Source organism: Hevea brasiliensis, chromosome 13 (genome assembly GCF_030052815.1).
Source record: "Hevea brasiliensis isolate MT/VB/25A 57/8 chromosome 13, ASM3005281v1, whole genome shotgun sequence".
In the NCBI taxonomy this organism is placed as follows: Eukaryota; Viridiplantae; Streptophyta; class Magnoliopsida; order Malpighiales; family Euphorbiaceae; genus Hevea; species Hevea brasiliensis.
In genome coordinates, this window is record NC_079505.1 from 82441416 (window position 1) to 82460469 (window position 19054).

The window sequence follows — 19054 nt, forward strand, 5'->3', positions numbered from 1 at the left end:
TTAGTTTCATATAGGATATCATGAGCTGGTGACAACGTGAATACATTACCTCAACAAGTGCAACTAAGCTAACACCACAAGCAACCCAGAAAAAAAGAATAGTTCCAATGAGTTCCTCCAAGTACTGTGCCCAATAGACAAAGGTTCAAGCTAACTCAAGACAGAAGGGTAAACATTCATAAACTGTTAACTAATAAGCCTCAAGGATCCAGTTGAGTACTTTAGTAAAAAGAAAGGGTAGTGCACTTTGGAATATTGAGATAAACATCCTTGTGAAAGTGACAGATATCTTTTTAACTTTTAGCAGTATATAGCATTTCAATATATCAACATTAAAAGTTACTTAAAGGAGAGAACTACAATTGCAACCTTGAACCTAGTTGCGTATTGAAGCTGCCTTGATAGATTATCAAGTACTGCAATGACCAACTCCCTGAAGCAAAAGGACTATCAGTTCCAAAAACTAACTATCCCTCATTACAAATTGGATAAGGTGGAATATCGTACCTGTGAAAAGGGTCAATAGCAGCAACTACACACATCATGAAAATGGCCTGCATGTTCACATCAAAAAAGCCATACCCTTTAAGATGCACAATAACTTATGAATTTATTATGTTAAGAGAATTTAGATGTGTTACAAGACAAAACCAAGCAGGCAATAAAGTACCTCCAACTCTATTTTCTCACTATGCAGAGCAACATGCATAAGAGTGATAATAGTAGTTTCCATTGTTGGAAGTGGCTGAGGACCAGCAGCCAGGACCTCTTTTGCACTAACAAGTTTTCCTTTAGAGTGAAGCACCATTATGACACCAAAGTTTGAACTGAAAATACACCCAAAAAAATGACATAATTAATATTAAGACCAAAGAATTGGTACTTCTAAGTAACAAAGTCATTAAAGAAATAAACTGAAATTCAGATAGGATAAAAGTGACCGAGAAAGAAAAACATTAGTTCAGAAAAAGGAAAAGGGGGGATGCACAACTTTAATCAATTATGACTACAAAAAAGTAAATATTTTCATACTAATCTATGCACGAGGCTTAAGCATCACCAAGTTTAATTAAATACCCATGGCACCACAGCATTTAATTTAAAATGTATATTAAGGAAATAAAAAATTGCACCATTCATAAACCTATCAGCATTTGGTTGAGAGCAAAACGGGGAATAGAAAAAAAATGCTACTATGAACTCCAAATTACACATAACCATTTTGAATAAAATTGATTAAGCAAGTATCACCATATTTTATATTTTAATCATATACACATTATCCAACTTAAGTATCTCTCACACAACTATTAATTGGCTCACATACAGCAATTTAAGGTCTAAAAACTTCTGTATAACTCACAATTATATTTCATTTTCAAGTTCCCAAAAATTTCAAGCAGCCACCGAAAATCTCAAGAGAAGGTGCTAATACAAAGAGAAAGGAGATGAAGCAGCAACAAATTTAAGAAGTGAAATCAACAAAGAAAGAAATGTGCGGTTTGGCAGCAGGGTCATGTCATTAATTTCAAGTTGAAAAAGAACTTATTATTACACTTAGCAATGAACAAAATGCACAAGAAGTATAGAGAGAAGCCTTCAGGACTCCGAAACATTAAAAATGACAAGAATGTCCTAGAGGAAAAAAAGAGAGGTAAGAGAAGAAAACAATAGGTCACCAAGCAAACTAGGAGTGCAGAAAAGCAGCCTAAAGTGAAGCCAATGTTTGTCCTGCACATTCAAACTTGCTGAACATATTAGCAACCAAGTCTTCATTCCAGCCCAAGATAAACTAACTTCAATAAAACCTACAACATTCACAATCCAAAGTAGCAGGAAAAAACAATGATATGTCACCTACTGACTCCCCATCTTACTCACATTAGCAGCACTAGCTTCAGAGGAATTCATCAAGTACAATCACCTTCTAAAGAGCAGTCATCCAAAAAGGCTACTTTGCATAGTAGTCAAGCACATATAATCTCCTTCCTAAAAAAAAGACACTATTTTTGGCAGCTTTAAATTAAATAAAAAAAATAAAAGAAGCAAATTAAAAAAAAAAAAAAAAGGCTTCACATTAAAATTCAGACTAGCTAAACACCATGACATCCTTCCTCCCTTCCCTTAAACGTCCACACCACAAAATAAAATAATCATAATCAAGTGCACATACCAATCCAAACATTTGAAATTATTATGACACCCATAAGATGATTCCAACAAATTTTTGTCTCTTGAACCACCAAAATATAACACAGCTTCAACTTTCATATCACCAAAACTATGGTATCAAGGTAACCATATCCCAGACCACAAAAGGTGATGACCATTAAAGTAAAAACAAAAATAGCGCAAAGTATCATTTACTTGTGAAAAGCATTCATAACCATACAGCAAGGTAATTTCCATGTTACAAGCTAGAAAGGAATAAAAGGGGAAAAAGGGAAATAGCCATGACCAGAACAGGTAGAAAACAATGTCTACAAATATACTTAGAAATAGAAACCTCAAAAATGCTGAATGTCAAAAGACAATAAAAAAGATGAAAACAGAACATTACAACAAATGCAGCACCATAATTATGTATACAAAAAATAATATTTGCCCTATAGTTATGTTTATGGGGAAAATAGAAGGGCGTGAACATTCTCACATCCACTGAGAAACCATCATAGAGCACAAAAAAAAAAAAAGAATCCACTTTACCCCTATTGGAAGACACCATTTGAAGTTCTTATAATATCATAACATTATAGTCACATATAGCAATAATTCTAATCTGTTGACATGATTTGAAGACCAAGCTTGGTCAAAACAGAGATCAAAAAAGCAGGGTCAAATTCTTATGTTTTGTTACTACAAGGGGATTTCAGAACAGATTTACAACATCAGGTTTATGATGCTGATGAATGATGAAGCAGCAGCAATTGGAGGTTCAAAAGTACATCAAGGGATAAATTTTTAAATGGTGTGTGTTGGATTTTAGAGGAAGACATGTTATACAACTCCAAATCACAATTTCCTTTCTTTCCTTCTTAATAAATACAAAAAAGAAATACTTCTACTTGGATGGAAAGGGAAACTCATAACACTATATAAAGAAAACATCATAATATAGTGGACTTCAAAGTGAAACCCACCAGATATCTTGGAAGAGTTCCTCATGGCCATCCCATGTTTCAAATAGAACACCAATCCGTCGAGCCAGAGAAAACCTAACTCGATAATCGGGATCTTGAAGCAATAAGAACAATCTTTGTATCATTGTCTGTAAAGATATACACCACAACAATCAATAAGCAGAATTGAAATGGATAGATCAATAATCAATGAATGTACAGAGCAAATCTTAGATTTTAGGATGAACAGTAAAGATATGGCACAACTGCAAGGACAAGCACATGCAACAAGTATTCTAAAGCCACAACCCTACCATGTTCCTGTCCTACAAATTCTAAGATTCTATACATTGCAAATTCACAATTCCATTTTGCACACATTTCTCCATGCTTCACACAATTTCAACTCCAACTATAATGGATATTTCTAATAGCAATCACCTGACCAATTTGAGGAGTGAGTAAGACAAAAGTACAAATGCAATCAATTAGCTTAACACGTCCCATCCAGTCAGGAAGACCAAATTCTGCAACTTTGATAACAAGATCTCCAAGACATGTCAAACTCTGCAAGTGAAGATCACATAAAATTTGTATTTTAGCATAAGATTGACAACATCCAAAAACTTGTATAACACAGTACATTCATAGGATAGAATGTGAATAAATTACACCACTAATCACTGAACTCCGTACTGAAGTTCTAGCAAGTCACTAAACTTCAACTGTTTTCAATTTGGCCACACGACTTTTATTTCATCTACCATGCAGTACAAAATTTCTAGTCAATTCCCATGAACAAAGGCAAACAGAAATCTAACACAGCAGCCACATGCCATCCACATAAATGCATGTATGCATGCAACATTGGAATCATGTTTACTTCCATTTTCAGATTTGCAAGAAATCCAGCATGAGTGAGTATATTGTAGATGAAAAAAGAAGTTTGGTCACCAAAGCGCGACAAATTGAAATTCAATGACTGACTAATTGCGCAATTTACCCAACAGAATTCCCGCTGAGCATCTAATCACATTTCATCAAGATGATCCAATAACTAATTCATTGAATGAAAATTAAGTCTGTAACACAGACAAGAACACACATTAAATAAAAAAATTAATATATATATATATATATATATATATATGAGAAAACAAAAATATGTTTGGAATCTTTTTAGCAGAAATGGTCAACCTAGAGGATTGTAAAGCAGGTAAAAGAAAAGCAAGCTTAACATGAGAGCATACATTTACGAAAAATAATTAAGGAAACTGATTATCATTGTAAATACCAGGTCAGATATTTTTCCAGTCAAACTTAGGTCTGCATCCTTTCCAACAGCACCAAGGGATAATAACGTGCGCAGCAACTGACAGGTGGCAACTAGTATGCTAGCACAATCGAGTTTAACAATCACTCGTATCTCAATCATGTTAAGCATTGATTTGACCTACAAATTTTTTAAAAAAACAATAAAATGAAAAGTTAGCAAGTGTAAAACTCTGAATGCTCAACAGGAACTCACAAATGCTTCAAGCAGCCTGTTATGTTCAAACACATTCATTCATTACCAAGTCCATAATCTTTGCAGTAGAGGACCAGTGTGGATGTTGACACAGATGATAAAGAACATTCTCACAGACCTGAGGATAAGAATTTAGAAAAATAACATAACCATTAGAATATAAACTCCAGAAAAACTAACACAAATGAACAATTAATCAATTATGCAATATACCTTTGTTTCACCTTCTTTTACCAGAATTTCAAAAAGGATATCCCATGTAACAAAATCTAAAACTGAGAAAAAACTTGAAATGAGTGACACCATTCCCAACTTCCACTTCACCATAGAAAAGGATGTATCAGTACTAATTTTGCCACCAAAAGTTAAAATATCCACATCTTTCGAATGCTCATTCACATCTAACTCCATGTCCACAATCCTACTCCTACCACTATCTATCAGGCTAGATATTTGTGAGGAAGCAGCAGATGAATCAGACAGTGTCAATTCAGAATGAGGATCTCTTATATATTCAGAAAATTGTTCATACAGTTTAGCTAGTGCCTTCAAGAGCCTCTCCATGGATTGAATTACAGCACCATAAAGTACAGCATCCATAGCATTTTCATCTCCCCTTTTCAAAAAGATAGGACAGGAAACTAGGCTTCTAAATGAAGCTAAAAGACGGTTTTTTGCAACGCATTCAGAGCCAGAGCCCACATGGCCAAGAGATTGAAAGTCACAGCCATTTTCTTTAATTACATTAACAGCATTATCTAACAATTCTAACAAGTACTGCCCCATTTTGGATACAAATGTCAGCATCTCTTCTCTTTTCCTGAAGGAAAAATAAAGCAAGCGTAAATAGTGAAATAAAGAAATATAGGGAGCAAAATCCTATTTTATTAACAATTAACTATCAAGTAATAAGAATCAAAATAAGGCATTTTCAACTGCATAGCTAAATACATTGCCATAAGGTAGTGTAATTCCACAAGCAATGCCTTCTAGCCTGTCATAAATCTATAATGCACATACATGATGGAAAACATTAGAACAGGAACATGGCATCAGCAACTTAAAAGGTATACCTTAAAACTGATCAATTAAAAATCATAAGATAGATTCATCACAGAAGCAGGATATGATCAACTGACAAACATGAGTAATGCCAGGATTTCAAACCTGGGAAATTTAAACGTGAGATATTACTACTCCAAAAGAGAAGCACAAGGCTTCTTAATGATTATAATTAATTCAAATACAGAGAATTAATTTGATTCACTTGTTAACTGTTAGATGAGAAATAAACTTCAGATGGATTCAGTACGTACATGAGACAAAATAGAAAAGAAATGTTCACCACCAGCAAAGAAGGGAGATAAGAACAAATCCTTAATAAAAATAAGCGTAGTTTAAAAAAAATAACCTTGTTACCAATGAGCCATGTATAAAATTAGATAATAATGCACATATGAAGTTGACATCAGATAAAGGCGTCATGTTGGCCTGCTTATTCACTAGAGCACCAAGAATATGAGCCTCAATTTCATGCAGCAGTGTATCTCTTAATTGGCTGGGAAGTCGTACGCTTTGATTGCATTGGAATGGAAAAATCTGAAAGTTGAACAAATAAATGAGAGAAAAAGAAAAGAAAAAGAAAACAAAAAAACAAACAAATTGAAAATGCTCCAGCACCTCGACTTGAGAACCCAAATCAATTTTTGCAAGAATCTCCACTGAGCATTCAAAAAGTTCACAAAGCCTTTCATGCTCATTTTCATCTGTCTAATGAAGAAGGCCAATTATCAGTATCACTGAGAAAATGTATTTGCAAGCATGAGGTCCAAAAGCCAAATGGTAATCAGGAAAGATCCAACATCACCAATACCTTAACCCAATCATCTGCAGCCTCAAGATCATATGTAGAAGAGTGTGATGAGCGAATCACTTTATAACAATGTGTGAAAGGAGCACAGCCAGCACAAAGAGCAAAAACAGCTGCCGGTAACAATAGCACTATATGCTCATTCAATATGGAAGACTCCTACATAAGAAGGCGCACTTTACTAACAAAAAATCATACAAAACGGTCAAACAAGCATGAAACTTCAAATAGAATAATCTATCATGCCCTTCTAAACTGAAAAATAGAACCTAGAAACAAGACGACACAAAAAGAGTCAATGAACAAATTCAAAGTTTATAACCGCCAAGCAAGTTCCTGACCTGAATGAAATGCATCGCTGTTCTTACACTTCAAAGCATATCATTAACGAGCTTCAAGGTTGCATGAAAATTACAGTTGGTTTATGAGTTAGGTATACCAAACACTCACCCAAAGGGCTATAAATATTTCTTCCTCTAGGAATAATAATGCATGACATGTAATCAGATGGAAAAGGACTCCAAATCATTCGTAAGTTTAAACAAATATAGTCTGTGCAAGGACCCATCCATCATTATTTCCATCCCAACTGTTAAGAGCATTCAAAGTTTCAGTTATTCCAGCCCAGGCACTCTACAAACCAATCTCAAACAATACACACAACACCCTTTCTCAGGTGCTGGCCCCAAGAATACCATTAGAAGTAAGAAAATAATAAACAAGCCAAATCCATTAAAAAATAAATAAATAAAAGAGGAATAGGCCTAGCACATGGAGCAACAACTAAATATGACAACCTAGTAGCTGAATTTATGGCATGCCAGAACATACAACCAAAAAATTCAAAACCATTTGATGAGGACTGAGGTGCCCATAGATTACATGCACCGTACAAAACCACATGCAAACAAATCTGCACAAGTTTGAATTCAATCATTAGCATGTTTTCCAAAATTTGCATCATTTGCAGTATCCCAGATATGAGAATTGGGCCCCTGAGAACCTTGGGATTGGGGAATCATTTTCTACCATAGTCCTAACAATAAGAAATTAAGGATGGCAATTCTTAATTGGCATTAGATTGGCAAGGATATTGCAGAATGAATGTCCTGTGTTTATCACCTAAACAAGAAAAAACAAAGTCACACTTGAACAAAATGCCCTACATCTTCAGCACAAGTAATAAATGAATATATGATTTAAGGAATAACTGATACAAGTAATTCTTAATCCAAAAAAACACATATTAAAAATGACCAAAATACATGAAGAAGCAGAGATATTGTTATAATTCATAAGATTTTTATGACCAATAGACCTTCCAGTTTAGATAGCCCAAAACTGCTGTCAAGAGATTCTTCCTGAGATGTAAAGAGTCTCGAAGGTCTCCCTGCGCAGGCAGAAAATGATAAAGTTAGGTGCTTCAACATGCTGAGTTGCTGACACAAATCTTCAGGTGAAAAAGAAAACCTAATCCAAAGCTCACTGAATGTGATCTACCTCATATTCAGAATGCAATAATAACATCAATTCAACAAAGCAACAAAGAAAATTTTCAAAATATGCCAGCCTAAGCCACTTACTTGAGAACCCTTATGAGAAAAATAGCACACGATGAAGTACAAAACAGACCTGAACGGACAACATGATAAAATAAATGAACTAGTTATCAAGAGGATGATATCAATAATAGGTAATATATCATAAATTTTGCCACAAGAAAGCTAAGAGAATGAAACCCATATGTACACAAGATGCATAGAAGAGCATCCACCTCATATCCAAAGAAATATTAGGCATGCAAAGAGAATGAAAAATTTAAGAGAGAGGACTAGTCAACCATCTGAGCAAAAGATTGCACAGAATAAGAGTATTTAGTACATTATCATTGCTCCAATACTAGAAATTTAGTAATATTACTCTCAAACCATGATCACCATGTCAACCTGCACATTTTAGCTCTCCTGACTGAGATACATCTCTTTATAAACAGAACTTATGCCAACTTGCAAAGTCTCAAACATTTTACATGTATCAAGAACTCTCCCTCCACCCAAGTAAAAAAGAATGAATTGGCTCCAAAACTCCCAATCAAGCATAAAGTCCTAGAAAGAGCTACTTTGGCAGGAGCACATGAACATTTATACACCATATCATAAAAGGAAGCCTATCATCATAGGTAACTAATCAATCAAATAATAGTTTCAATCTCCTCGAATGCCACACCACAAATTGGTCCTCGCCCGATGTAATGGAACTTTAACATCTCTGAGTTCAGACTGAAAATACCATGTATCCATAATTTATAGAAAGGTAATTTTGATGTATCTTATCCTCATTCAAATCCTTGCTTTCAAACAGTAACACAACATTCTTAAAATTATAAATTTATGTCACACTCATTAGGATCCCTTTACAATAATTTAAAAATGCAGCAGAAATCTAATGAAATAGTGGCTGTCAACAACATTAAAATTATTCATTAAATTAGTTTCCTGCTATTTTAATACAACAATAGCTTTCAATGAAGCGTTGGTTTCACCTACACCTTCAAAAGATCTTGAAGAAGCTCTGTAAGGGACAGGATTAGATCTGCATTTCTCTCTTCTAAAGGGGACGTGCACAGTCTAAAAAACTCTATGCCCATTTACCCACAGTTAAACAAAGAAGTGCTTACTTTGATGGCATTTGCTTAAATAATTTAAGGTCCCATACATCTTGAGGCACAACAAATGCATTCATCGGATCCTGAAAGAATAAATTATGAAACAACAATATATTAATGTAGATGGGAAAAAAGAATTCTTAATTCATTTCAATAGTAACAAAGATTCCCCTAACTACTCAGTAAGTTAGTTTATGCACTGTAAGTGCAAAAACAAGGTCAGAAAGGAGAGATTCCATTGCTCACACTTGATATAATGCTTCCAAGTAGCATTAAAGCGGCATCTGCCTGCATGGTTTCATAAAAAGGAAGATGAAAGAGTTATTTTCAGCTAAAAGCTAGCTTCTTATGAAATAGATTACAATTATTAAAACAGCATTGCATGTATACAATTTAGCTATTTAACAAATATTCCGCCCCCTCCCCTCACCCCCCCCCCCCCCCCTCTCTTCTTTTGCCTTTACTACACTTCAAAAGTCAGAACCATAAATCCCATAATATAGAGCATAGACATGCTTAGCACCCAAAAAAGAGAAAAATTCACTGTGCCATTGGCATCCTTGTACCATTACCACAATCACTTCATATACCACCACAAATCCCAACAATGTAATGACAGCATCAATGTTTAATCCTTAAAATTGATGATCTTGCTAATCTTTTTCCTAAAGAAAATTTGTCTGCCATGACATTTATGTTCTTTAAAAAAATCTTCAAAACCCATTTTGTTGTTAGATTAGATTATTCAATTATAATAAAAATAATAAGATAAATCCACTAGTCTCCATTAACCAAACCATGGAATGAGAAATATCCCACAAAGCTAAAAGTGACAATACATAGTGCAACAATGAATCAGCTAAAGATTAACAAAAATTTTAAAAGAAAAGAAAAAATAAACATCATTAACTTGATTATGATACAGGAAATTGAGCAAATAAAAAACTCACAATGGCAGTTAGATTGCTGAATAATGGCAGCCCACGCATTAGACAGCTCCATATTAACTGCCAACCAGAGTCCAACTGCAACATTGGTCAATCAACAAGTGAAAACTGGCTTTAGTAAAAGGAACATACTGCCAAAGAAAATTATAACAGCATCATCGCAGAAAGAAGTGACTGTTCAGTGTTGGCATTTCATTATAAATACAAATCCAGATGAATAGACAATAGCTGCATCTCAAATTTCAGACTGTACAATATCCAATCAGTTTCCAAAATGGGGTGACAGAGTTGCAGTTAATTTTTTTCAACAATTGTAAGCAAATCAAACCATACTGCTTTGCAACGAAAACACATCCAATGGATTTTTTTCAGTCAGACGGACATACATTTTTTCTAGATGAAAAAAGGTACATTTTAAAATTAAAAAGCAGAAATGGAATGTTGAAGATAAGATGTCTTCCTCTCAATGAAAGCAGGAAATACAAACAGAAAAATGAAATGAAAATAACAGGCTACTCTCCAATCACATTGAATGTCTGCTGGCCTTTAAACGCCAATCCAACACAGAGAGTCTCACAGCCAATTCCAAAATTTTAAGGTGAAAATACAAAGAGAAAGGGAGGGAAAAATACAAACCTCATTCAACATGGAAGAAGACCTCAACAATATCTCCACTTGAGAATCTGAAAGCAGCAAAACAGTTGATAGCTCCTGCAAACTCCTTCAAATGCCAATTGGTCCAGATATTAGCTCAGAGGGTAGAAAATAAGAAAGTGGCGTCAAGAATCTAAAGGATACCTAGCCATATTAACTAAATTATATCAACCATATAAATATGCCATCTGCTAAAAAAGTTAAAAACTCTAATGGTTCGCTTTATTGCAAACACCAATTTTACCATAGTTTCAAAGACAATATCTATACAAACAAATCAATAACACTTTCATCAGGAAGCTATCTTTGTGTGAACCATAGAAACATACCGCAAAGTCCACAGCAAACCATCATAAGCATGCCCCGTATTTGCATCAGACCAAATCCTGCAACTCATCTCGAATAAACAAGCCAACAATTGCGAAGAAATTAAGCATCCCCAGACTATGCCGCAACACAAATGGCATGCATGTGGGTGGGAAGTGATACTACTATTGTATACAAAGGTACTTAGATGTATTAATTTGTATTTGTCTCAAATAATTTAAAAAAAAATACAACAAAAGTTTTCGTCAAACAAGAAATCCTTAAATAAACATGCATACAGTGCTGAAACTTTCTCATTCAGCAAATGGAATACTAATTACACTTACAGCCCATTAATTGATGCTAACAATTTCAACAAGGATTTCAAATGCATAGCCTTATATATAGCTAACAGTACTTTTTTTCAAGCTAAAATGAGAATTTATTTATATGATATGAGAGAGAGAGATCGAGAGGATGACTATACTTAGGGAAGAGAAATAGAAAATAAAAGAAAATTCACAAAGTAAATCTATACAATTGAAAACCTATTTGTTATTAATAATAACAGGAAATTATAGTACTTTTTGAGTGTTCTATGTCAGAAAAACAATAATAAAGAAGAATTCTAATCCAGCGTCAACTTGGTACCTTCAATGCCAATAGCATCTGCAAGAGGAGTGAAAATCATCCAAGAGATGACACCCCGAAATAAAACAGATCAAGGATAATCATGTTACCACATACACATGCATAATTACCTCTCAAAGTTTGTCGAAATGCCTTCAAACCAGTATATGAAAAGATCCTTATTCATGCGACTGTAGTAGTTATGAATGAGACAACAAAATGCAGCATTCCTGAAGTAGAGGATACTAATATTAGGTAAATATCATGTTCATGCATGGAGGAAAATAAAACAGAGCACAGAACAAAGATTCTGCAAAAATTAAGGAAATTTGCATAATAAATTTATAATATCACAAGATATGTCTCAAGCAACCAAAAAAATTATTTAGTCATCAGTAAAAGAACATTGAATTCAAGCACAATATAAAATAAAAAAGATCTAACATGTTACACTAATAAGATTCCAATTCTCATCACTTGCTTCACACCACATCGACATCGAAATCATTTGACATCAACACTAATGAGAAACTGGAAGCATTGCTAAACAACAAAATCTGCATTCTAATGCATACTGCAATACTGATAGTATTTTAGGCAATGGAAGACTCAAAACGATATCTTTCACTCATAAGGGAGGCTTTTTGAGTCAAAGGTATCAGGCTTTACCAGAACTACAGAACCATGCTATTGATAAGTTCTACTCGATTCAACAACAAAAACCAGCCATGCAATCAAGAATGCAAACAAGCATAAGAAACTAGAAATATAGGAACGAGAAGAAAGGCCTTCAAATGAAACTTTAGTCATGCAAGCATCAGATTGGTACAACATTGACACTGATCAAAGTTTACAAAGTGCATGCCCAAAGATAATGGATAATTACTTCCACTGCCACTTGTTTCAGCTAAGTCATTCTGTACATGCTGTTTTAATTTTCAACACGTTTCAAATACAAAATCAAACTACATATCATCTTGTAAAACAGAAAACAAATAAGATAAAAGGATTTTTCAGTCCTAAAATAAACAGCCATTTCACAAACATGTAAACAAGCTCAATTCAATGTTTGCAATTGCCATTCCAGAAATAAGTTCAATCCCATGCCAATATAGATACCACACTGCAGATACAATCTTGTTTACAGCTAAGAAATGTACCAACCCCATCTCTCTGCAGTTTGAACCCAAGCACGGCAAAAAGCACCAGATGGAAATATTTTGAACATAAAATTAATGTTAACCATAGATTAATTTTTCCAAGTTAGGCACAGAACTAAAGATAGGAGCTAAATAATACAAGCAGAATCAACCTTACCATAACCACTTTCCTTTCATAAGTGCCTCTTTTAAAAGGACAGCAGCATGCTCCCTCTTAACCCGCTTTTCAGTTGGTTGTGCTTTAGCTGTGCTAGCACATGCCTGCAAGAGTCTTATCATGTTATATGGTGACCTTAGGTTCTCCCGCCCCAAAATATGGGAATAAAAATTTGAAACTCTAATGTGAAACTCCACTTCTCCATGATACTCGTTTAGCAAAACCCACAAATGCATATAATTTAGTACAAATGACTAGAATTTCATACTTTTAACAATAAAGAATCAAACCACAAAAAGATAACCAAAGATTAGCCATATAACAAGCGGAATTTTCAAAGAATATCAACAATTACATAGCATCCTAACTAAATACATTGATTTTAATATCCTCAACAAATATCATCAAAAGATATAATAACATTTTTGGGGGAAAAAAAACAAACAAACAAGTTCCACAGCATGTAATATCAGAGTGCTGCCTGCAGCATTATCTTTTAAACAAGTGAATACTCAGCAAGTGTGAAAGCTACCTGATAAAATACTAGGGCAGCAAGCTGCACCAAACCAGATTGTGAGCCGCTCAAAGTTCCAAGCTTATCGTCCTTGGTTGCATCTGTCCTGAACGCATTACAAGACAATCCATCACAACCACACCAATGAATTCCGTCAAATATAAACCCAATGAAGAAAAATTTTGAGTACAAAGGAACTCACCAAGGAACTGCCACACTGGATAAACTGCCTTGATCTAGTTCCTTACATACTACCTCCAAAAATTGCTCTACCAAAGAATTTCCATCAGCAGCACCTCTTGCTAGATTAAGCTGCAGCCTGGCATAGAATATAATAGCATCCTACAACAGCACAAAGATACGCAATTACAAAACAAAATTCAGAAGATCAACAAACAAGATCACAAAAGTTACAGCAATATTGATTGTTAATAAACCTTCAGACCCCTGTCATGGGTTGTAAGCCAATAACGAAACACCAATTGCCGCACAGCATCATGGATCTCCAAAGACTGACTAGCCAAATTTGGACCATCTTTTAACAAGTATGTATTAACACACTCAATAAGTTTACGTGACAACTTTCCCTCCTCCCTGAACACAATAAAACACGGTAGCCAGCTTGCGTTAATCATGGTCAGTTAAGACAGGAACAAATGCATCACATTAACACCTAAAAGGCCAAAAAAAGAAATCAAGAAGGGTCTTTTGTTGATGTACCTTACAAAGGAGAAAATTTGAACGAACCCCTTAACAATGTCTTCCCTGAGTTCATCTGGGAAATCTCCAGGAGGATTTTCCAATAGTGAATGCAGTGTCAGGATGCAGCGAAAGACCTCCTCTTTTAGACTAACTTGATTATCATTTTTCCCTTCCACACCTGTTTCCACCTTCTCTATATACAGACGCATCAGGCCTTTGCCAAAACAGAGTGAATTAAATTAGAGAATAGTGACCAAGAATAATGCCATTCAGCAATCAGGAATTGGTGCATAGAGTTTGAAACCGCGAAAAGAACTCACAGCAATAAATGCGGTTCCTCAAGTGAAATCGATAATCTCTAATTGCCAATAGATGGCGGAGTATAATCCCATATTCTAACTGAAAGCTTGGAACATTGCTTAAGACATCCCATATGTGACTGAAGAGCGTTTTAACCACAGGTAACAAGGGCAACATCTTGCCTGCCAGTGGAAAATCATCGCACAGGCAAAGAAAATCAAGTCATGCTTCCATAAAAAGGATCTTGCTGTTCTCAGCTATCAAACTGTTAATAAGTACATATTCCGTCTCCTGGAACAAACTAAATGCATATGCACCTTATGAAAATCATAGAAACCATATGTTTCAGAGGCTAACCTGAAAACTTAGCATCTTCTGCTCGTTGAACAACAATTCGTAGTGTTTTTGCAAAACTTGCCTTGGGTAATCTTCGCTTGCTGCTAGATATCTCCGATGACACACATTGAATAAGCAATGTAACCAAAAATGGCCACGTTTCAGCTGCAGAAACAATTCAAACATTTCAGATTTTCTATTTAAATGATTTCTTCATATAACGCCCGTAAAATTTCTTACAGTGCGGAATTTCATTCGGCTTGAGCTTTGCAGTGTTGTGTCCAAGGAACTTGCAGAATTTTATCGATCTTTCTCCTTCAAACCAAGCGCTCAACAATTTTATTCCATCCTGGGCATTCAAAAGAACAAAACTCTAACTCTAGATAATTAATCGATTCGTAATGAAACCAAATCACCAAGATGAAGAAGACCAAAAGAATTAGCAGATTAGAGTGACAAGAAAATAAGTAAATAAAATCTTCAATAAGTAATATTATATTTTAATCTGGAAGTTGAGAAAAACTAAACAAATTAGTCAACCAAGATTCGTCCAACTATCCTGCATTTTAAAGTTAAGTTTATAATTCTTCATTTTCTTTTGAATTATTTTAGTTTCTACTCCGGTCATTTTCCTTCATTTTCTCGGGAACCAAATAAGAGAGAAAACGAGAGAGAGAGAGAGAAAGAGGAAAAAAGACTAGGTTTGGTTACTTCTCGGGCTTTGGCTTTATCGGATGAGAGCTTTGAGACGATTTCTTGAACGTCTCTAGAAGTGACCATCACCGATTCCCGGAAGCTTCCAGAGCGAGGGACAGCGAATTGGCGGGAAAAAAGGAAGCGAGAATTTAGCGATTAGAAGAGAGAAGTAAAAGAGTTGGAAAGGGTTTTAGTTTACTATAGAACAGCAATGAGGTCCTTTTTAGCTGACTTTAGTATGCCGCGGCGTGTTTTGTGAAAGCGGACACCGGCGCGGAACGAGGGAAATTGGGGATGGCGGCCTTTGAATTCACCGTTAAATCCACCGATCTTCTTAATAATGACTCTCGTTGTAGGGAACTGGGCTGCCGGTAGATATGCGTAGATGGGTTTGAAATGGATTTGGGCTCAATGAAACTTCTGTTTAAAAATGAAGAAGGAAACCTAAGCCGGTTCAAGGCCTTGCTTGCTTCTATCAGACGCTAAACACACCTTGCTTCTAGTAGACGCTAATGGTGGGCCGCTTAATTGATTTGTTTATAGCCACTGGCCCTATCTAAGCACCAACGGACGTCCTGGTCACATTACCCAAAATTAATTTTGTGGACAAATTAATTCATAAGTTTTATTTTTTTTATTTTAAATCTCAAAAATAAACACTCAATTCAGTTAAAACTAATTAACGAAAAATAAATTTTATAGACTGATTTATAAGTTAAGTTTTGAATGTTATGCATTTTAACGATAGGTTCAGGGGGCAAAATTGCTCCTTTGTTGCATGTTATTGAACATGATGGGCGGTTGGGGTAAGAAGTTTAAAAACTAACCCATTTTATCAGAAATAAATTAATTAATTATTTAAAGTTAAAATTGTTTTCAATGCTGTGAGGTATTTTGATAATTTCAATTTACTAAGTAAAAGTATGTGCGTGCATAATTAGCCCCTAACTAATTCTCAATTTGTTATTATAATTAAAAAAAAAAAAGTCAGATCTTATAAAATATGACCCATCCGTCAAAAGTATACATCTTAAAGAGGGAACATCGCCATGAAAAAATTGGTATTAATTAAGACCACATTATATATCTCTTTAGACAGTGTGGTTTTAATGCAAATCTTATCTTGAATGAACTAGTCAAGCAAGACAAAGTTCCTAACAGAAACCTTAATCAAACTTTATCCCAATATCCACTTCATTTTGCATCCACACGTGCAACTCAACTAAAACAATTTATAAAATAAATATACGTGAGTTAATATACGTACAAAGGAAAAGACAAACACATGCATTCATATATATATATACTGGTCACCAATCTAGCTCAGGTGCATGTAAAGGGAGATTACGGGTGAAATCCTCAAGAAATGTGACTAAAACTTACCACTAGAAGCCAATTCCAAAGGGGGTTCGACCACACACAGCTGCATCCAATTATAGGACAGAACAATTTTCTTTTTTATTTAGTCAATGTTGATGTTTGCTAGCAACTGAAGCAAACTGGACCTACAAGATAACGAAAGATTGATGCAACTATTAATTTCAAGCTTTACGGCTCATTGTGTTTGCATATTAGAAATTAATTGATATGTTTTTAAACTCAACAAAGAAGATATTAGCCTTGTGATACACGAATTTAACTATTACTAAGAACAGACATCATAGCATTGAATGGGATGTGAACTAGGATTTATAGATTTTTTTTTTTTTTTCAATTGACTTACATGCAACATAATATAAAAAAAAATGATAGGTCTTATATATATATATATAATAAAAAAAAAAAGTAAATCTAATTTAGTAAAACCCTAATGAATCCATTAATAGCTTTTCCGAATAGGTTAGTGTGAACTATAAATTGAAGTTTGTGTGAAACCACACTTTTTTGCCCCAATATTATTCATTTGGACCACATGAATCAAATTGACTAGTGAAAACAATTTTTTTGGGTTCTCACAATAACGACATTAACAAGTACACAACAGCTATCCACTACCAATTTGAATAAATTTTGTTCAATCAATTCAAATCATGCATATCCAACTACCACTAACAAAAATCACAGTAGTTTTCATATTTGATAATTCTTCTCATGCTAAATTAGACATAATTAATATTCGTATTAACAGGTAGAATGAGATGCAATAATCAAACGATCATGAAATGACATATCTCAAAACGACATAAAGGACAAGGCACCAGGTGAGAAATGCAATATGAAACAAGGGTAGGACCCAAGAGTGGATTTTTATAGCGAACAATAATAATTGTAGTTTCTGATCAGATAGAGATTATTAAAATATAAGATCCTGTCCACCGAACCCAAAGATTCGTGCAGTAGAATTTTGATTTTAGAGTGACAATGAGAGAATATTTTTGTCTCTTTAGATTTGCTTGCGCATACAAATTTATAAATGGTAAATCACCAGGCGGCAGCCATGGTGGAAGCTGTTTCGCGTGCGCTTTTAGACAGAGGTTTATCTACTCTGGCAAGGGTTTGAACACTTGGATTTTTGGAGTTTAGCAAACTTGCAGGTGAGATTCCGATTCTCTCATCTTATGACTAATCTGATGGATCGTTTTCCACTAATTCAATATGTGAATTGTAAATATTACTATTATTTAGTTAATGATAACATCTCATTCAGAAACTATCATTCTTATTAATATTTTTATAATTTTTTTACTTAGTTGTATAAGTGCATATCGACATAATTTATTAATTAAATAAATTTATAATTAATAAATTTAAAATTTAAATATTTAATAAATCAAAATAAAATATAAAATCTGACAAATTTTCAATCAAAATATAGTTAGGAAAACTTATGTATTTGACCATCTAGGTTATATAATGTAGATTTTGCATAGGGCAATGGTGGCAATGGAGAGATAGTGGACGGCGACTGTTGACTGTAGAGGCAGTGATGACGATTGAGCAATGATAGCCCTTGAATGGAGCTATTGGGAACTGTAATTTGACAACCAACATGCACAAGCGACTTTGCCAAATTAATGAAATGATAAGGACGAGACAACACGTTGATTTCTTTGAGGAAGAGATATGGAAAGAAGGAGAGGCGGTGGATGGCGATTAGGGGTTAGCATTCAATTGTAATAGAATCATTAAAAATAAATTAATTAAATTATTATATTTTAAAAATTAAATTAAAATAAAATAAATAAAAAATTAAATTAAATTATTTTATTTTAAATTAATTAATTTTAATTTTTGATAAATTTTTTTATTTAAATTTTATTTTAAAATTACAAGCTTTATTTTAATTTTGATTTGAATTTAATAATTATTAATTTATAAAATTAAATAATTTATATATCAAAAATTATATATAATTTATAAATTTTTTATAAAAATAAATCAATTTAAAAATTAATAAAATAATTTAATTTAATTTAATTTAATTATTTTTTATCTTTAAAATTGAATTGAATTGAATTAAATTAAAATAA

At 33.9% G+C, this 19054-nt stretch overlaps 1 protein-coding gene across 2 annotated transcripts in view; it reads right to left on the reverse strand.

Moving 5' to 3' along the window:
• LOC110657098 (serine/threonine-protein kinase ATM) overlaps positions 1-15987 on the reverse strand; it is a 72050-nt gene extending 56063 nt beyond the window's left edge. For both annotated transcript variants that reach the window (XM_058132512.1, XM_021814163.2), the window contains exons 1-29: positions 15600-15987; positions 15129-15237; positions 14910-15053; positions 14573-14734; positions 14271-14466; positions 13988-14144; positions 13753-13892; positions 13569-13656; positions 13037-13140; positions 11851-11949; positions 11113-11169; positions 10766-10850; positions 10133-10207; positions 9429-9470; positions 9195-9265; positions 8101-8149; positions 7836-7907; positions 6521-6676; positions 6328-6417; positions 6059-6246; positions 4861-5467; positions 4694-4765; positions 4414-4572; positions 3561-3686; positions 3141-3268; positions 671-827; positions 508-554; positions 370-433; positions 50-124 (exon numbers count right to left, since the gene is read on the reverse strand). In XM_058132512.1, the coding sequence (XP_057988495.1) occupies positions 50-124; positions 370-433; positions 508-554; positions 671-827; positions 3141-3268; positions 3561-3686; positions 4414-4572; positions 4694-4765; positions 4861-5467; positions 6059-6246; positions 6328-6417; positions 6521-6676; positions 7836-7907; positions 8101-8149; positions 9195-9265; positions 9429-9470; positions 10133-10207; positions 10766-10850; positions 11113-11169; positions 11851-11949; positions 13037-13140; positions 13569-13656; positions 13753-13892; positions 13988-14144; positions 14271-14466; positions 14573-14734; positions 14910-15053; positions 15129-15237; positions 15600-15668 (3588 nt within the window). In that variant the 5' untranslated portion in view covers positions 15669-15987. The remainder of the gene's footprint in view (positions 1-49; positions 125-369; positions 434-507; positions 555-670; positions 828-3140; positions 3269-3560; positions 3687-4413; positions 4573-4693; positions 4766-4860; positions 5468-6058; positions 6247-6327; positions 6418-6520; positions 6677-7835; positions 7908-8100; positions 8150-9194; positions 9266-9428; positions 9471-10132; positions 10208-10765; positions 10851-11112; positions 11170-11850; positions 11950-13036; positions 13141-13568; positions 13657-13752; positions 13893-13987; positions 14145-14270; positions 14467-14572; positions 14735-14909; positions 15054-15128; positions 15238-15599) is intronic.
• Positions 15988-19054: the final 3067 nt, after the last annotated feature.